Genomic DNA, 16,636 nt, shown 5'->3' with positions numbered 1-16,636 from the left:
GACTACAAAAATAGACAAAATGACACCAAAAACACACAAGGTAACTCCTAAACAACAACAAAAATGTTCACACAAAATACCAATAGTTGTACTATTACTTTTTAGTCTACATGTAGTACTAGAAAAGCCAAAAGATTTACTACTGCCAGTAGTACGAGTAGATTAAACGCATATGAAGTATGAGGGATTATAACCAAATCCAGTTTCCTGATTGGTTGTGATGTTTTTGAAAGCCAATGGTAAGCCTGAATTCTCTTTTCCCTGCCCCCTTATTAGCATATAATGCTTACTAGTAGTACTAGTGACACTTTATACTTCACTAATAATTGTCATTGTGCATTAGTAAACCAAAATTGAGTCCTAGTAGATCTTAACTGTGGTTGATACCACATTTCTGTTCAAATGGCTTTCCATACCCTGCATGGTAAACAATGATTTATCAGCCAGAATTTTGTCATTTTTACATTCCTGGTAAAAAATATTCATCTGAATGAATACTAGTCTCACATTATACAGCACTAAGATGTATTTTTCTTTTTTTGATAATTACAAAAAGTATCCCCTTGCGATGATACATGTGTAAAATACATTCTGATACATTGTGAGTGTACGAGCAGCCTCTGTTAGCCACCAAGCGCTCATGTTTTGAAGCTGCCAGGGTAATTTTTCTTTGACATCATTCTCAATGAAGCATTATTCAATGTGGTGCTAAGCCCTCTCACTATCCACAGTTATCTCAGCTAACCCAGCAATGAACTCCTAAATCATAGCAGACTAGGATTTGAATATTTTGCTGTATTATTGGACCTTTAACTTAATCTAGGGGCACGGGAGCCGCACTACTGTTTCTGATGAAGAGGACTCAAAAGGCGCATCAGGATCCAATTGTTTGTAATAATGAGGGACTTCTCACAGTCTGTGAGCAAGCGTAATTACCACTGATCCAGATTATGGCTTTATCTAAAGCCCAGATGCCAGTCTGAGAGACTGCAAACACTGGGGCCAATGTGTTTTTTTTTTTTTGGTATCAACTCTATTTTTAGCTGTGGATTTTACCTCAATGCGGGATGTTTATTTAAACAAAATTAAAGAACTGTGTCATGGGAGATGGAATAGGATGAGCGTGGAGAAGAGACGATTTACAGCGATTAGAAGCTTTGTGTCAGACTAGAAAAGGGGGAAACACACAGATATGATGGAACTACAGTACGTTAGCTAGCAGTGCAGTATGACAGCTGCTGTGCATAGCTAATAACTCCACTCTATGCCAAATTGATCCGACTTAACTGCTCTTCCCTTGCCGATCTCTGAAGTCTATTGTCAGTTGATAAGTATTCCACATGAGTGACAGGTGTCATAAGATTTCTAAAATGGGCAACATGCTTTATGATTAAATAGAGCCCTCCCTCCATGCGTCACAAATGCTCCACGGAGATGAGCATGTGTCATTGGTCACGGTTACATATGTTTTTTTTTTATTTGGAATTAGTTATTCCGAATTAAATTATTCAGAATAAAAGGGTTCTGCTTCGTGTCTACATGGAAATAGTAATTTCAACTTGAGGATTACATGGAAAACCAGTTTATTTGGCTTTATTCAAATCTGCTTTAGGTCTGGGGATTGGGAAGGCTCAGATTGGACAGTGATGTAATAAAACACAACAAACCTTTTTCTTTTCAGTTACAACATAAAAAAAACACATACATTTGTGAAAACACAAAACACGTTTTCACTTTTATTTTGATTGAAGTTTTGAAGCAGCAGCTCGACAATAACATATGTTTCACTTTGGTCGGCTGAGCAAGAGAACAGAGATAGAGTAGAGGAGAAAGGAGGCAGAACACCGTACTTTGGTCAATCAAAGCCAGTGGTTAGTGCAACAGCTGTTCTATCGCCACTCTTCAGGACGATTATTGAAAAATAAACTTTATGACAATCCGCGCATCATTTGTGAAGCTCTGGTAGTTCATGCCTCAATGAAGCCTGTTCCATTTGCCAACGTCCGTGTGTGTGTAATAAGTCCATGTGTCTGTGTGAATGCCTGCATGTTTATGCTTCCGTCCATCCACTCTTTTCATCATATCCATGTCTTTTAAGGCTCTTATAAAATAAATGGTCTCGGCTCCAGTCCAGGCGGCCGTGTTGGACAATGTCATCACCAGCGCGTCATTGCGGCACGTCGCGCATGCGCAGAACGACAAGATAACAAGATAGAGGAATTATTTAATTCTGGATTAAAATCGGAATAAACCAGCCACCTAATTTGGATTTAAGTTTAATTCGGAATTACATTTGCATTATGAAGTGTTTGCAAGGTCAGTTTAAAGAGGAATTCACTTTAATCGGAATTAAAGCTCCCATGTTAACGGGGCCAATCGCATCTTTCGCTTGCTCAGTGTAATCTGTATGTAAGTCAGTCTAAAATCAAACACGTTAGACACTAGCTGAGTTTTCATTTATCCTTGGAATTGCGCAAAATTTAAAACGCACAATAAAAATGTAATAGAAATACCTGAATTTCAAAGAAACAGTTTTTATGCTTTCATGAGTTGGTTTCACAGGTATACGAGGATCCGAAACGACCTTCAATGAAAACATGTTCAAAGCACAATTAAACTTATACATAGATTTTTGAAATATTGCTTTTATTTTGCTAAAAACTGTAATGGAAACAGCTACTGTCAGCTACGCAGCATAAGTATGGACTCCTTTTCAAAAATTGCCAGATTCGGTTTTAATGGTTTACACATTTCTGTTGTGGGCTAATAATCTTCCTGAAATTGTGGGGTAAACATAATCAACTGCTGTTAATAATTTTACATTTTGTATGCTTCAGATGACTTTCAAAAACAGGCTGAAATAATGTGAGAATACGTCATAACAGCTTAACACGTTTGTTATCCAGTTACATCCTCAGCCACCTGTTTAATGTAACATTGGACAGTGTAGGAGACTTTACAGCCTTGACATTCGGACAAGGATGCATGAAGGAAGGTTGGGTTAATAAAGCCCTCACAAGCCTCCAAAAGCTTCCTTGACACCAAGCTTAGCGCTGTCTCACAAATCCGTTACTTGATTTATAGAAGCAGATAATGAGCAAAGTTGGATCCACTGCAGTTTTTCCATTTTTCAGTTGTGTCAGAAAACTGATGGGCAGCTTCCTCGTTGTCTGGTTTGCTCGGATTTGCCTGATGAGGACTCGCTGTTGCAGCTGACCCATTTTTAAGCTGACAACTCTTTTCAATCTCACGCTGTTCCAAAATAACAGAGGATGAAAAGGATCCTGCATACCCTTACATAAGGATTGCATAGTAAAAATATTTGAAATGGGTACAACTTCTTATTAAAACAGCTGAAAAGAAAAGGATGGACAAAGGGGAACATCAACACAAGTGGCTTTTTCCCCCAGTCACTGTTTCAAGAAATCTATTTTTAACTCATCATCAATGAGGGCAAAGCTGTGGGCAGAAGATGCTCTGTGTACCTGAGAAATTGACAAAATACGAGCATTGTCTTGCTCCCTTCAACTGTTCTTGCCTGTGTGCATCTATGTGCTCCATGGAGCAGAGCTGCCGCTGCTACAAAGTGTTACACGGATATTTCAACATTTAATCTTCCAGCCAAACATCCCTTTCACTCTCTCCTTCATTCTTTATCAGGCTCCTGAATTTTCTTTTCTTTATTTTACCCCACGTCTGCATTTTTCATCTTTGGTCTACACGAGATGTGCAATCTTTTCATCATAAATATGCACGTTTTTTCTTACAAAACTAAATAGTTGAACACCTTTAGTAGGGGGAAAACATATCAAAAAGTAAGGGGGAAATAAAAAGGTAACAAGGTTAGCGAGGACAGAACAAAGAATGGCATGAGAGAGGCAGTAGCTGGGTTTCGATACCCTTGGAAATGCTCAAAATTTAAATAGTGCAATAAAAACGTGATGGAAACACCTGAATTTCGAAAAAGCACTCAAATATAGCTAAAACGTTTTGACACTTTCATGAGGAGGTATTTCAGATATTTAAATATGTCGCAAAAGAGCCATGGAAAAACTTTTTCCGCAAATACACGTCAGAACGTGATGTACCTGGTCACATGATCACTTGTCTCCGAGAAAATATAACGCGGTACGTATAAACAGCAAAAAAGACGGGGACATTTTTAGCATTATACTTTAAAATTATTACTGCCACATTCGACGTGTTTCAATTTGAAGTTATTTCATGAGATCACATCTTACAACATTTCACCTAGGGCTTGGGTTATGGTTGAGATGATAAATCCCATTGACATGTCGGGTTTGCAATTCATTCTCAGCATCTCCACATGAATCCCGCAACGTAGCACAAAAACATTTTGTACCAAACAGCACAAGGAAATAATCGTTCCCTGCACCACGTAAAAATATATATTAGGGCTGCGTAATATGTGTTGTTACCATTGTGCAGCGGAGTGGAATCTGTATATAGAGTATATAGAACACAAGAGCACTCAGAGAAAGCAATCCTCTGCCAAATTTAGAGGTACTGTATCTACAGCACTGTCCAGATTATCTCCAAAATTGAACAAGTACTTCCTTTTGACATGGTCAGCTCACCAAATTTCATTTAAATCTGTTCAGACCTTTTTGAGATATCCTTGGCAGACGTAATAACTTTGAGAAACATCCTAATAACGCGGGAAAAGGGGGAGTGGATGTGGGTGTGACAGAGCATTTCTAAGTTGTGTCACAACTAAAGCCGTTCCACGCCAAACAAAGAACCGGAGCAGGAATTTGAAACAAGTGCAATTTTCAAAGTTGATTGGCAACTACCGCACACATGATGAAATACAACACAGGCCAATCCGATGCTTCACAGAATATGCACAATAATGAGTTAAAAAAGGCCTTCTCTAAATGCTGACAAGGTTAACCTCTATTGGAAAAGTATGTTCTAATCAGACTGGGACATTTAAGAATCTCTCACAATGGTTTTCTTGACTTTTTATCATCTTAAATTTCAAGTAAATAAATAATTATTCTACAAGGATCCACTGGATAACATGAAAAATCACTGCTGTTCTTAGGTTTGTCTCACTGGTAGCTCCAGTCATCATTGCTCACCAAATAGAACTATGAACTGTGCCTAGAACTTTTGAAATTAAATGTTTGTTAGTAATGATGGGATTCTTAAGTTTCTTATATAGTGGGTCACATGTATAGGGTAACTCAGGAATTTCAGAATTTCTACATGGCAACAATGATTCAGAAATGTTTTGGTTAGCCTCCGCTACAATAGGCTTGTTGTCAGAGCTTGAAAAAGATGTCACAGTGTTTTGAAAATTTAGAAGACAAAATTGAAACCTCTGCTTATTCCAGTCTTATTCTATATATTACAGATGGTATACATGCATTTTTTCTTTGAGAATGTGAAGGAACTGCATTCAAGTGATGAGTCTGACATGTTTTGGTTAGCTTAGCACACCATGTGAAGCAAGGTAAAACGGTAAAGGAGCAGATCTATATCAGGTTCAAATTGTCCGACACGTTATAACTACTAGCCATTTTCTGCCGATTAGTTAGAAACCAATTCAGGAACGTTGACCCATAGACACATAGGCAGGAAAAAGTAAATTAAGATCCAAATATAACTTTGCAATGAAAACCAATGATAACCTGACTGAAAACATAACCAGAACCAGAAAGCGCTAAGGGCTCTATTCTCCCATGCACTTAAGTCCAAAAAGCCACGCTATTCTCCCCCTGTACTTAAGTCAGTCACTGCGCGCCTTCATCCCAGTTACGCACTGTAGGTGGAGCAGCCCTGAAATGTGGGCGTTCCCATTCAAATCTGGCTACGCGCATTCTCCGGTGTGTGTAAGTCCTTTTCCTCTTACACGCTTCTAACCTTGGAATAAGTGCAGCATCCCAATAAGGTGAAACATTAGATTTAACTAATTAACTAAAACTCTGACAGACGTAGACTTCTGTCCACGTTGGTCACAGTGATTCAACTATTTTCATGCTATGTCCAACGTAAAGTCACAGATTGATCCACTACAGAGTGAAACAAGCTGTCATATGTGGATGAGGATGGAACAGAAACTGTTCCCACACATATATTAATGAGGCTCAGCTCAGGTCGCTTTAAACTTCTTATTTTTTTATTTTTTACTGAACCGCAATCAGTTTATTGATCCAGATCCCCACCAAAATATAATGGAATCTTCCATGATGTAAAGTCCATCTTTGGTTAATATTTAGTCAAAATCTGTTGAGTGCATTTGACTTAATCCTGCTAACAGATAAACAAACAATACAAAAAATGCTGGTGAAAATATTATCTCCTTGACAGAGGTAATAAACAAACCAACACTTTTAGAACAAAGGTACAAAGCAAACATACAAAACTCAACAGAAAATCACAAAAGAAATAGTTGTTCAAAACACACCCCACAATCTTCCCAATAATGGAATTCTGAAAACTGTGCGAGGTTGATATGTATTGACGTTGCTAAATTTCCTTCACCTCATCTCTGAGTTACAGAAAATGTATTAAATAAACCTAAAAATATGTATTAGAGACATTACGTCAATTTGGTACTCTGCATGATAAAGTAACAACCAACCAAATATTTGATAGGAGCTTGAAAGAACCATAATCACTAATGTGACAATCTTTCAAGCAACAATATCTTCTATAAAATAAAGACCACAAAATCTACTAATTCTATGCTATGGTGCTCATCCTTTAAATGGATCCAGAAGGATTCCTGTGTCGGAGGACTCACCGTGGTGTATTTGCCTAGCTGGCAGAGGGAGGGGAAGGTTTCTTGATGGGCCTTTCGAATCTTTTCAATCATGGTCTCCAACTCGAGTGTCAGCTCGTAGCTCTCCGCCAACTCCAGCTTTGGGTTCTCCTTCTTCTTCTTATTCCGGTCATTTCGAACGGCTGAGGGGGAACAAAGGATTTGGATTAGCAAATCGAAAGAGTAGATTGTGTTAAATGTAGACATTGCGAAAAGAAAGTAGAAGACTGGCTTAAGAAAAGCAAGAGAACTCTGTTGCTTGAAGACTAGTGTGAAAACTTTAAGGAGACACGGCAAGCTGCCAAGTTTAGAAACTGAAAGCTTACATAAGGACAGAAAGTTTGAGCAACAGCTCCAACGACCTACTTCCAACTGCTGGCAAAGTCTCAAAAAGGGATAAAAGTGGCTGTTAAAGCTCAACTCAACAAATGAATGAGATGATTGAAGTAGCCATTTCAAACATAGTTACCTTCTCTTTCAGACCACATTTGTCTTTCCTTGTCGATTATAATCTTTTCATAAATCCTGAATATCCATCCAGTATTTTGAAGCCTACAGAGTCTTTAGCCCTCGTGAGACACAGAATGTAAAGGGAAGCTTTGAAAAGAATGTTATTCATAAGCATTAATTTAGAGACTCTAAGCTTTTGAAGCCATAATACAAGTTATAACCATTTTCGTCTAACAAGCTCTTTTGAAAACCATTTCCCACCTTAAAGGTGCAGTCTGCAACCCTTATAAAAGTGACTTTTTGTCATATTTGTTAAAGTTGTCACTATGTAAGGGACTTTGGAAAGTGTGGAGGCGGGCAAGAGAGCAGCGGGGAGGGAGGGGGAGAGAGGGATCTGAGAGTCGCGGACTGCACCTTTAAAGCTAATAAAAAACCAGCTGCATTTCTCTTCACCATGTGCAGTAGACTAAGGAGTCTGAAGTTGGAGCAGTGTCTACCAAGAGAAAGACTTAAGCAAATGTTATCGTTTATAAGCAATTAAAGGGTACTTGTAATTAATTTCAAAAGCAAGCTCTTTCAAAAGATCAAATGCAAAATGAGAGGTTTTGTCATGTTATTTTCTTCAAAAGCTCTTGTAGAGCACAATGATATAATGAATATAGCAATGACCAACTACTAGAGCCACCTAGTAGATTCTTAAGGTAAATATATTGTTTTTTTTTAACTCACTCAGTGCCATTGACGAGCTAACTCGTCATTTCAGCGCCATTGACAAAATACCCCCAGCCTGTGAGCCAGATAGCAAAAAAATAGGTGACACGTAGGAGCTAGCAGCGCATCTTTGGATGAGAGATCATCCATGCTCAACAGAGCTAAAAGGAAGAGGAGGAAAGGCATTTATGAGACAGAAAATGGCGCTATGTACAGAGTTGACTTTCCCAGCAGCGCACACTCGACCAGAGCATGTGTGGAACTCATGGATAGTGTGGCAATGGTAAGATAAAACAATAAAAAAAAAAAACGAGGAACGCAGTGACACTCTGCATGTCCGGAGGAAGAGGAAGTTGCGTGTGTGCAGACTGACGGGAGAGAAACTTGAAGGAACGCCAAAATACAGTAAGAAATCCATTCAACTCTGACCCAGATAGATAAATAATAATAATTATGCCATCAAAAGCCCAGTCTCAGTGTTTTTTTTTTGTTTTATATAAGGAAACGATGTTCAGATGTTAGAGTTGTCACTAAAGCAAAAACAATTGCTTTAAAGTCACTGACAGGGTTTTTTTTAGAATAAGGCTTTTGGGTGGCACTGAATGAGTTAATCACAGTTGGCAACAATGGTTTTCACACAATTAAAACTCAACTTAAACTATGCTAAGGGCCATTATGGTCAATTCTAAAAAATGTATCCAGTTAAACTTAATCTAGGGCTCTATGTACAATATATGTAATTAGATATGTTTGATATTAAGTTTTTGCCTGGACTCCATCATTCAACCAGAGCAATAAATCATGTCTCCAAATGAGGTCAACCGCAAATTTGCCGTGACACCAGTATCCAATATGCCGATATTGTCCAACATTGAATCTCTGACATTAACTGTTACCAATAGATGCACAGATCCCTCCCCAACTTAATTTTACATCTCATTATATATTTATCTCCTTGGAAATAACAGTTAAGCTTCCTTTTAATGTGATGCTCCACTGGATGGAAAAAGTGTTATTTTGGTTTTTAAAGCTGTCTGTGCCTCAGTCGTCATCAAGACTAATTATCCAAGCAGTTAAACAGATGTAAGAACTCCACAACAAACAAGGTTTACTGTGAAGTATTAATAATACAGAATAAAATTAGCTTGGATTTAAAAATGTTCACATTAGATGTTGACTTCAGCTCTGCTGCAGTTTGTTCCACTTCTTTGCAGCATAACAACTAAACACAGCATCACCATGTTTACTGTGAGCTCTAGGCTCCACTATCTGACCTGTGTCCATAGATCTGAGAGACCTGCTGGGTTAATACCTGACTAACATCTCACTGATGTATTCTGGACCAAATTCATTCACAGATTTATACACCAGCAGCAGAACTTTGAAGTCTATTCTGAGGCTGACTGGGAGCCAGGGGAAAGACTTTCAAACTGAACTAATGTGCTCCGACCTCTTTTTTTGTTTAAGACCCAAGCTGCAGTGTTCTGAACAGCTGTAGATGTTTGATGAAGACCATCACAATAATGACTTCGCTCCTTCAAGTAGACTTTAACCACTGCAGTACTTTTCCATTTAGTTCAAACGACATTTGCAATCTGTGCAACAAAATGTTATTGTTCACAGTGTCAAATGCAGCACTGAGATCCAACAGAATGAGAACAGACAATTTTCTTAAATCAGTGTTCAACCTTGTGCAACTGATCACTTTGATAAGAGCTGTTTCATTGTTGTGATGAGAAAGAAAGTTGGTTGAAGACCACCTTCTCAATGATCTTGGCTATGAATGGAGGGATGGTGATTGGTCTATAGTTAGCCAGTATAGAGGCATCCAGTGTTCTCTTTTTTAACAGCGGTTTCACAGCAGCTACTTTCAGGGATTTTGGTACGGTGCCTGACTGGAATGCACAGTTAATTATCTGCCACACATCAGTCACAATTGTCTTTACAACAGTTTTAAAGAAGGATAGATTTAGCTGCTGAACAGATTCTTCTATTGTTTTTGCGTTTACTGTAATAAACTAACATTGTAGTTGACTCATTCCTCAGTGGTTGAAGCTGTTCAACAAGATTTTTTGTTATTTTGCTGGTTCATGCTGAAGTTTGACCTTATTGATTGTATTTTGTCATTGCATTTACCAGTTAACAGTAATTCAGGGGCAATCTGATCTGGGGGAGTTGTGAGTTTTTCAATTACAGAAAACAATGTGTGAGAGTTGTTGGTGTTTTTACTGGTCTAAATAAATCTGGAGTTTAGTTGTTCTAAATTTATGCTCAGCTCTACAATCAGATTTCACATTTCTGCACTTATCTCAGTCATCCAAGGTGTTTTCTGTGCTTAGTTTTCTGTCAGTTTTGATTAGAGCCACCGCATCTATGTCATTACAGACTTTTGTATCAAACTCATCCTTATCAACTGCCCGTGAGCTATTTAAACATATACAAAATAGTAAACAACAATTCATAACTCATCCTTATCAACTATCAAACAACACATTAGCGGTTAGCCCGTGAGCTATTTAAACATACAAAATAGAAACACTGACCACCAACTGCTAATCAATGCAAAGCCACAAAGCCTATGTACTTCTGAAATACTTTAAGCACTACGGAACACAGATTTTAAAAGTTCATTTTTCCGATAACCGACTGCTGTGATTGATATGAGTGGTTTCTAGTATTTTATTGATGCAGTGTTCATCAGCATCAGCATGAGCGACCGTGGTTCAGGTGGTAGTGGGTCGTCTTCTGATCGAGAGGTTGGGGGTTCGATCCCAGTACCTGACTATGTGTCGAAGTGTCCTTGAGCAAGACACTGAACCCTAAGTTGCTCCCAGTGGTTGACTAGCGCCTTGCATGGCAGTCCTGTCCCACTGGTGTGTGAATGTGAGAGTGATTGGGTGAATGAGCTGATATGTAAAGTGCTTTGAGACTGCTTCAGTGTGGTTATAAAGCGCTATATAAAATCAAGCCTTTTACCATCATCACTAAACAGTGATGACGAACAATAATGATTATAACAATAATCTTGGAATGGATTATGCTAATTTTTTTCCCATTAACACAAATGTTTTTATTTTTATTACAATTAGTAGTTTGTCTTACATTCCACATGTAATGGAGAAACAAATGTATAAATTGTATAAATTGTAGGGGGCGATGAAGTTCTCAATGACCATGGTTTGGTGTTTTTTTCTGCTATTTTGAAGACACTTGAATGTTCTTGTCCTGTTCTGTAAAATAATCTAATAATCATATGTGTTTTTGCAATTAATTAATGAACATAGTGTAAACTCTGCCAGGTATTGTAAGTAGCTGCCCTTCGTCTTGTTTTATTCAGTCAAACTATTGTATGTTTGAAGTAATACGTTCAGCTGATACAAAAGTCTACAAATGCAGGTTGAAAAATGTTCTATAAATACCTTAGGAAATGTATTTTTACTGGCTGCATAAAGAGGATTACATCCATTGGATTCTATACCAGGAAGGGACTGTTAGTTCAATGCAATCTATATTCTCTAATCCAGTTTGAGGTACTCACCACCAACCACTACCTTTCCCTTCAGCAACACATTCATGAAGAGCAGACTGAGTGTTTCTGTTGAGAATGGATGTATTTTTGACCGATTACAGTGCTTAGCTCCATAATCACCACAGATGGGATTCCACCAACACAACATATCTACTCTAAGTAGACCCTCCTGATTAAAGTGGTTTGCACCAAGACAGTGGCGTACGGATGCAGAAAGACTTTCTACGCAGCTGGCGGCATTAACACTCATCATTCTTAGAGTCACATCAGACGCAACCTTAGGCACCATATGCTGTGCGTGCATCTTTAATACTCATGCACAGTGTGTTTTGAGTACATTCCTGCCTTCCCAGTGCTGAAGTGTTGGGATTCATCAGAATGAGGAAAGGTGCACTTGCTGTGCATTGATTATTATCATTGCTGAGAGGCGGCACTAATGTGCTGACATTAATTGCGTCGCACAGTTTGACCTACATCTGTGACCTATATACTTAATAGTGCTTGATGTGAGCCAGTATTATATACTCATTGTTGCACACATTGACAGCATCAACATTAAATACCTATGGAGACAAACAGTACCAGAGGCCTTTACCCAAACCTACACATGGCACATGCTAGAACCAGGGAGAGATGGGTACCAAATACACACCTTCACCAGCAACAAACTCAGAAGTTGTTTTTTCTTGAACCTTTTAGATGTCTCTTTATTATTCAAAATAAGAATAGTGTTTTACTATGTATCATAATTAATATTAGGGTTGGGACAATACACTGAGTTCAAGATACAACATGGAAGATGATAATGGGGGCTTGCGATAATGATACAATACATTTTTCGAAAAGAAAAAAACAAAAAATGTTATATTTGAAATAATAGCCATGCTTTTATCTGACTTGAACTCTGGACATACTTAAAAAATTACTTTGGGTCTGATCTTTTCAACTCAATAGGAATATAAAGAATAAAAACAATCTGGTGTGTAGTAGCTCATATTCATTTATTAATCTGCATCCGTCTTTAGGACTCCACATCCCACAATGCAATTCAGAAAATGTTTCCGAAAATGTCAATAAGAGAGTGTTTACAGTGGAGATCAAAAAAACTTTTAGGTGACACTTTTACATCTTTTTCCCAGCAAATGATCTTTATTGATCTATGTGGCCTACACCAGTGGTTCTCAAACTTGTTTTGTTCAAGTACCCCTTTCTCTTATTTCTGAATCCAATACATTTTATATTTACGGACATGGTATTGTATTGGTTTCATGAGAATGACCCATTTTGTTTATTGGTAATACATTAATTAGTATTAAACACATTTCATGTTATATGCACAACTAATACAGGTAGCTTTTAAATCCAACTTTTTTTGCTTTCTAATCAGACTTTCTCATCATTCTAAAAGAATTTGAGATAGCAAAAATATTGCAGGTGTCACAAGTGATTCTACTGGACAGAATAGAAAGATTAATGCTTCTGTTTACCATGTCAGCGTTAAAGTCCTTAGCAGGACACAATCCCTATAACCCGTGGGGACGTAGGACAAAACAAACAGACAAAAGCAGAGCTGCTCTTCAGGAATGGGGGATGGGGTAGATAATGGCGCTAAAAGGGGGATGGTCCACAGACTGTTGGCAAGTGTGTTGTTTCTGGTTGTGAGGTGACAAAGTGTGTCCGTCATTTAACATAATGGTAATTTTAAAAGATGAAGGTCAGTTAAACTGTTCACAAAAGAAAGCTAAGTCCACTTGTCTTTGTGTCTGGATCCTTAGGATAGTTTGAGTTCCAAAACAATAGATGACAATAACTTTGAGCGAACCAGATAATCAATCTGTGAGATGGCCTTCAAACAGTGTCTCAAAACAAGTAGGCCAAACCAAGTAGACTAACAACAGTTCAAATCTCAGAATAATTATAATTAAATCATATATATAACCTTCTTTTAAATATCTACAGTATAATACAATGTATTCAACCAATCAATCTTAAAACACAAAAGGATCTTCATACAAAGAAAACAGCCCGAAATACATAACAAAAGCTTTTAAAAGAAACCTAACCGCTTTGATAATCCTATACACCACATTCTGAAACACAGGTTAAAATAAAGACAATGAACATATGACATATACTTTAGAATGATTAACCCCATAATGACTGTATAAACTAACCTCAAAATGAATTATAGAACAACCTGCAATGCAGATCAGTGTTTTACATGTTTAGAAATGTCACTGGAAATAATAAAACAATATAGAAAACAATAAGATCATTAGAATTAGTAGTAGAACATTAAATCTACAAAAATCATCTAAAGTAGAGAAAACTGTACTTTATGATAACACCTATTAGATTTGCTGTAATCAAAAGAAAAAAGTACCGAAGATTTTACAATCCAAATGTTTCTTACAAATTGTATCTATAAGAAGCACAAACAAGTTGTCCTTCTCAATCTAGTTTTTTTTAAGCTGATGTTTGTACTCTGGCATGCATATATACTGATGCGTAATGCTTTTATAATGACCTTGAACAAAGTGTTTTTTGCTGAGGTTAAGATGATTTCTGTAATTCAAATTAACTAGTACAGTGCCCGTCGGAAGTATGCATTCATGTGGGAGCATAAGTACAGTTGTCAATTATGGCCAAATGAGAATATGTTTGAAGGTTGGATAAACTAAGAGGTGTACATACTCTGTACTCTGCAGTGTTATAAAAGGGTTTATTTGCGGAAGCAAAGTAAAATAGCGTGTGCGATTTCCCTGGTTCAATTTTATGGGACATGCGCATGATAAATGTGTTTGTTTTTTACTAATTTTTATATTTTTTCGTTTGGTATTCTGTAATGTATGATTTTTTGAGTCATTATGTGTACTTTTGTATCCTTTTTGGCGTAGTTTTGTGCATTTCCATTGTCGTTTTGTGTATTTTGAGTCATTTTTATATGTTTGTTGTTATTTGGTGTATTTTTCTGTCATGTATGTTTTTGGGAATCATTTTGTGTGTTTTTGGAGCCTTTTTGTATATTTATATGCATTTCTGTTGTCATTTTGTGTACTATTTGTATAAATATTGTTTAGTTTTTTGTTTTATTTTACTCATTTAGTATATTTTTATTATAAATACTGTGTGTGTGTGTGTGTGTGTGTGTGTGTGTGTGTGTGTGTGTGTGTGTGTGTGTGTGTGTGTGTGTGTGTGTGTGTGTGTGTGTGTGTGTGTGTGTGTGTGTGCGTGCGTGTGTGTGTTATCCCTCACACGCGTGCGTCGAAGGTTGTTAAGAGAGACACGGAAGTACCACGAAAAATAAACGTTTTGCAACACCAAAGTCGCAACTCTCTCTAAACGGCTCTGTGTGAGTTCAACATTTTCATCCCGGCACGCACACTCATCAGCCATGTGTGTGTGTGTGTGTTTACATTGTAGCTGCTAGCATCTTAACTTATATAATAATAAAAGAAGAAACACTCACCCTTGCACAGAACAAACATTAATCATAATGGAGCCGTGTTGTGGAACCATCCGCTCACAAAAAAGTTACATTCCTCTGTCTGAAGAACCAGATAGTTTGTGATATGGTCGGTTTGGGTGAGGAGTTGTGTAATGAATAGATATAAATGGTGCGCTAGCGCCCCCTCACACTCTGAGGTCAAATGCTGAATAGGTTTCACTTCTGGGCCGTTCAGAAGTGAAATAAAATTAAACATATGGAAATGACCAAATTACTCCAAAATAACAGATGCACAAACTCTGGGTATTTGGAAGCTGTTGACAAAGTTTCAGGTGGAACAGGCATCATGTCGGGGAGATATTTGCTCCGCACACACACACAAAAACACACCATCCTTGAATTATACACGCATTCACGCACACACACACACACACACACACACACACATATGTGACACATCACAGGCTTATGAGGACATGGTTTATGAAACCAACAGTGTTTATGTGGCCTGTTTTAATATAGCACACAAACACAAACCAGGTTATGGTTTAAGAGGACTGACAAACATTACAAGGCCTGTTTATGTAGCACAAGTGTGGAGGTGGTGCTGCTGCTCTGCACCCTCCCCCTCACAAGCCACATCTCAAATGAGGAAAATAAAAAATAAAAAAGTTAATAGCAAGGTGAACATATTTTACAAGTCAAAGCAAACTGATCCATGCCTCTGATGCTCTCTGCTGCTGTCCCCCTAGCAGGAGATCCTTCTCAGTCTGCTCTGGCTGCTGAGCAGCGAGAAACCAAAACTGCAACCGACAGCGTTGGTATGTGTGCAGCTCATCATGCGCTGATTGTTTGCATTATTTGTTTATTAATTTCAAGATTATGAGAGAGAATAGTGGCTTTAGACGCCAAGCTATTGTTTGATCTTTTGTTTACTCTAAGCAGCACGTGTTAGGGAATTTTCCATTGTTAATATGCAGTGGGCGGGGCTCTACACTAATTCTTCCAGTGGTAGCACTGGTGCGACTAACTTTCTCAGTTGGTCGCACCAGCACAGAATTTGGTCGTACCGTTTTTTTTGTGTGTGTGTGTGTGTGTGTGTGTGTGTGGGTGGGGGAAGGGGGTGGGGGGGGGGGGGGGGGGGGTGTACAGCATAGCCATGCATGCTGATGAATCGTTGACTTAACTGGTGTACAGTAGTTTTGTATGAAGTAAAAATTGACACTGACTCGAGACATATTTGCTAAATGTTTTTGTGTCAATATTAAATTTTTCTGCAACGAGCATTGGCTGAAATAACAGGTAATTTATATTATATAATTTTAAAAGAAGACAACTTTTTTAAAAAAAATAACAGCAAATCATAACAACAGGTTACATGTATTCTGTTTTTTTATTTTGCAGAAATGCTGTACTTGAATTAAGTTAAAAGTAGCATAACCAACTTAGCATCTGCATTGCTTTACCCCATGGAATTAAATTCAGAGCTCTTATAGTGGGGTCTCCTAACCCTCTTCCCCTGGTCAGGGGTCTGCAACCTTTACTCTACAAGGAACCATTTGACCTCATCTCACCTGGATTAAAGTCCTCCTGGAGCCAAAAAATACCTTCTCAATGAAGACAATACAGTGTATTAAATTATATACAGTTAAAATTACATAGAATAATGTTTGATTTCATTTGATGTGATTTATATTGATCATGTAAA

The 16,636-nt window shown here is 37.8% G+C and overlaps 1 protein-coding gene across 1 annotated transcript in view; it reads right to left on the bottom strand.

Annotated features, from left to right (window-relative positions):
- LOC114471970 (retinoic acid receptor beta-like) overlaps positions 1 to 16,636 on the bottom strand; it is a 128,129-nt gene that overhangs the window by 37,634 nt on the left and 73,859 nt on the right. The window contains exon 4 of the mRNA XM_028460976.1: positions 6,773 to 6,933. Coding sequence (XP_028316777.1) covers positions 6,773 to 6,933 — 161 coding nt within the window. The remainder of the gene's footprint in view (positions 1 to 6,772; positions 6,934 to 16,636) is intronic.

Source organism: Gouania willdenowi, chromosome 11, assembly GCF_900634775.1.
Source record: "Gouania willdenowi chromosome 11, fGouWil2.1, whole genome shotgun sequence".
In the NCBI taxonomy this organism is placed as follows: Eukaryota; Metazoa; Chordata; class Actinopteri; order Blenniiformes; family Gobiesocidae; genus Gouania; species Gouania willdenowi.
This window is presented reverse-complemented; position numbering and strand designations above follow the sequence as displayed.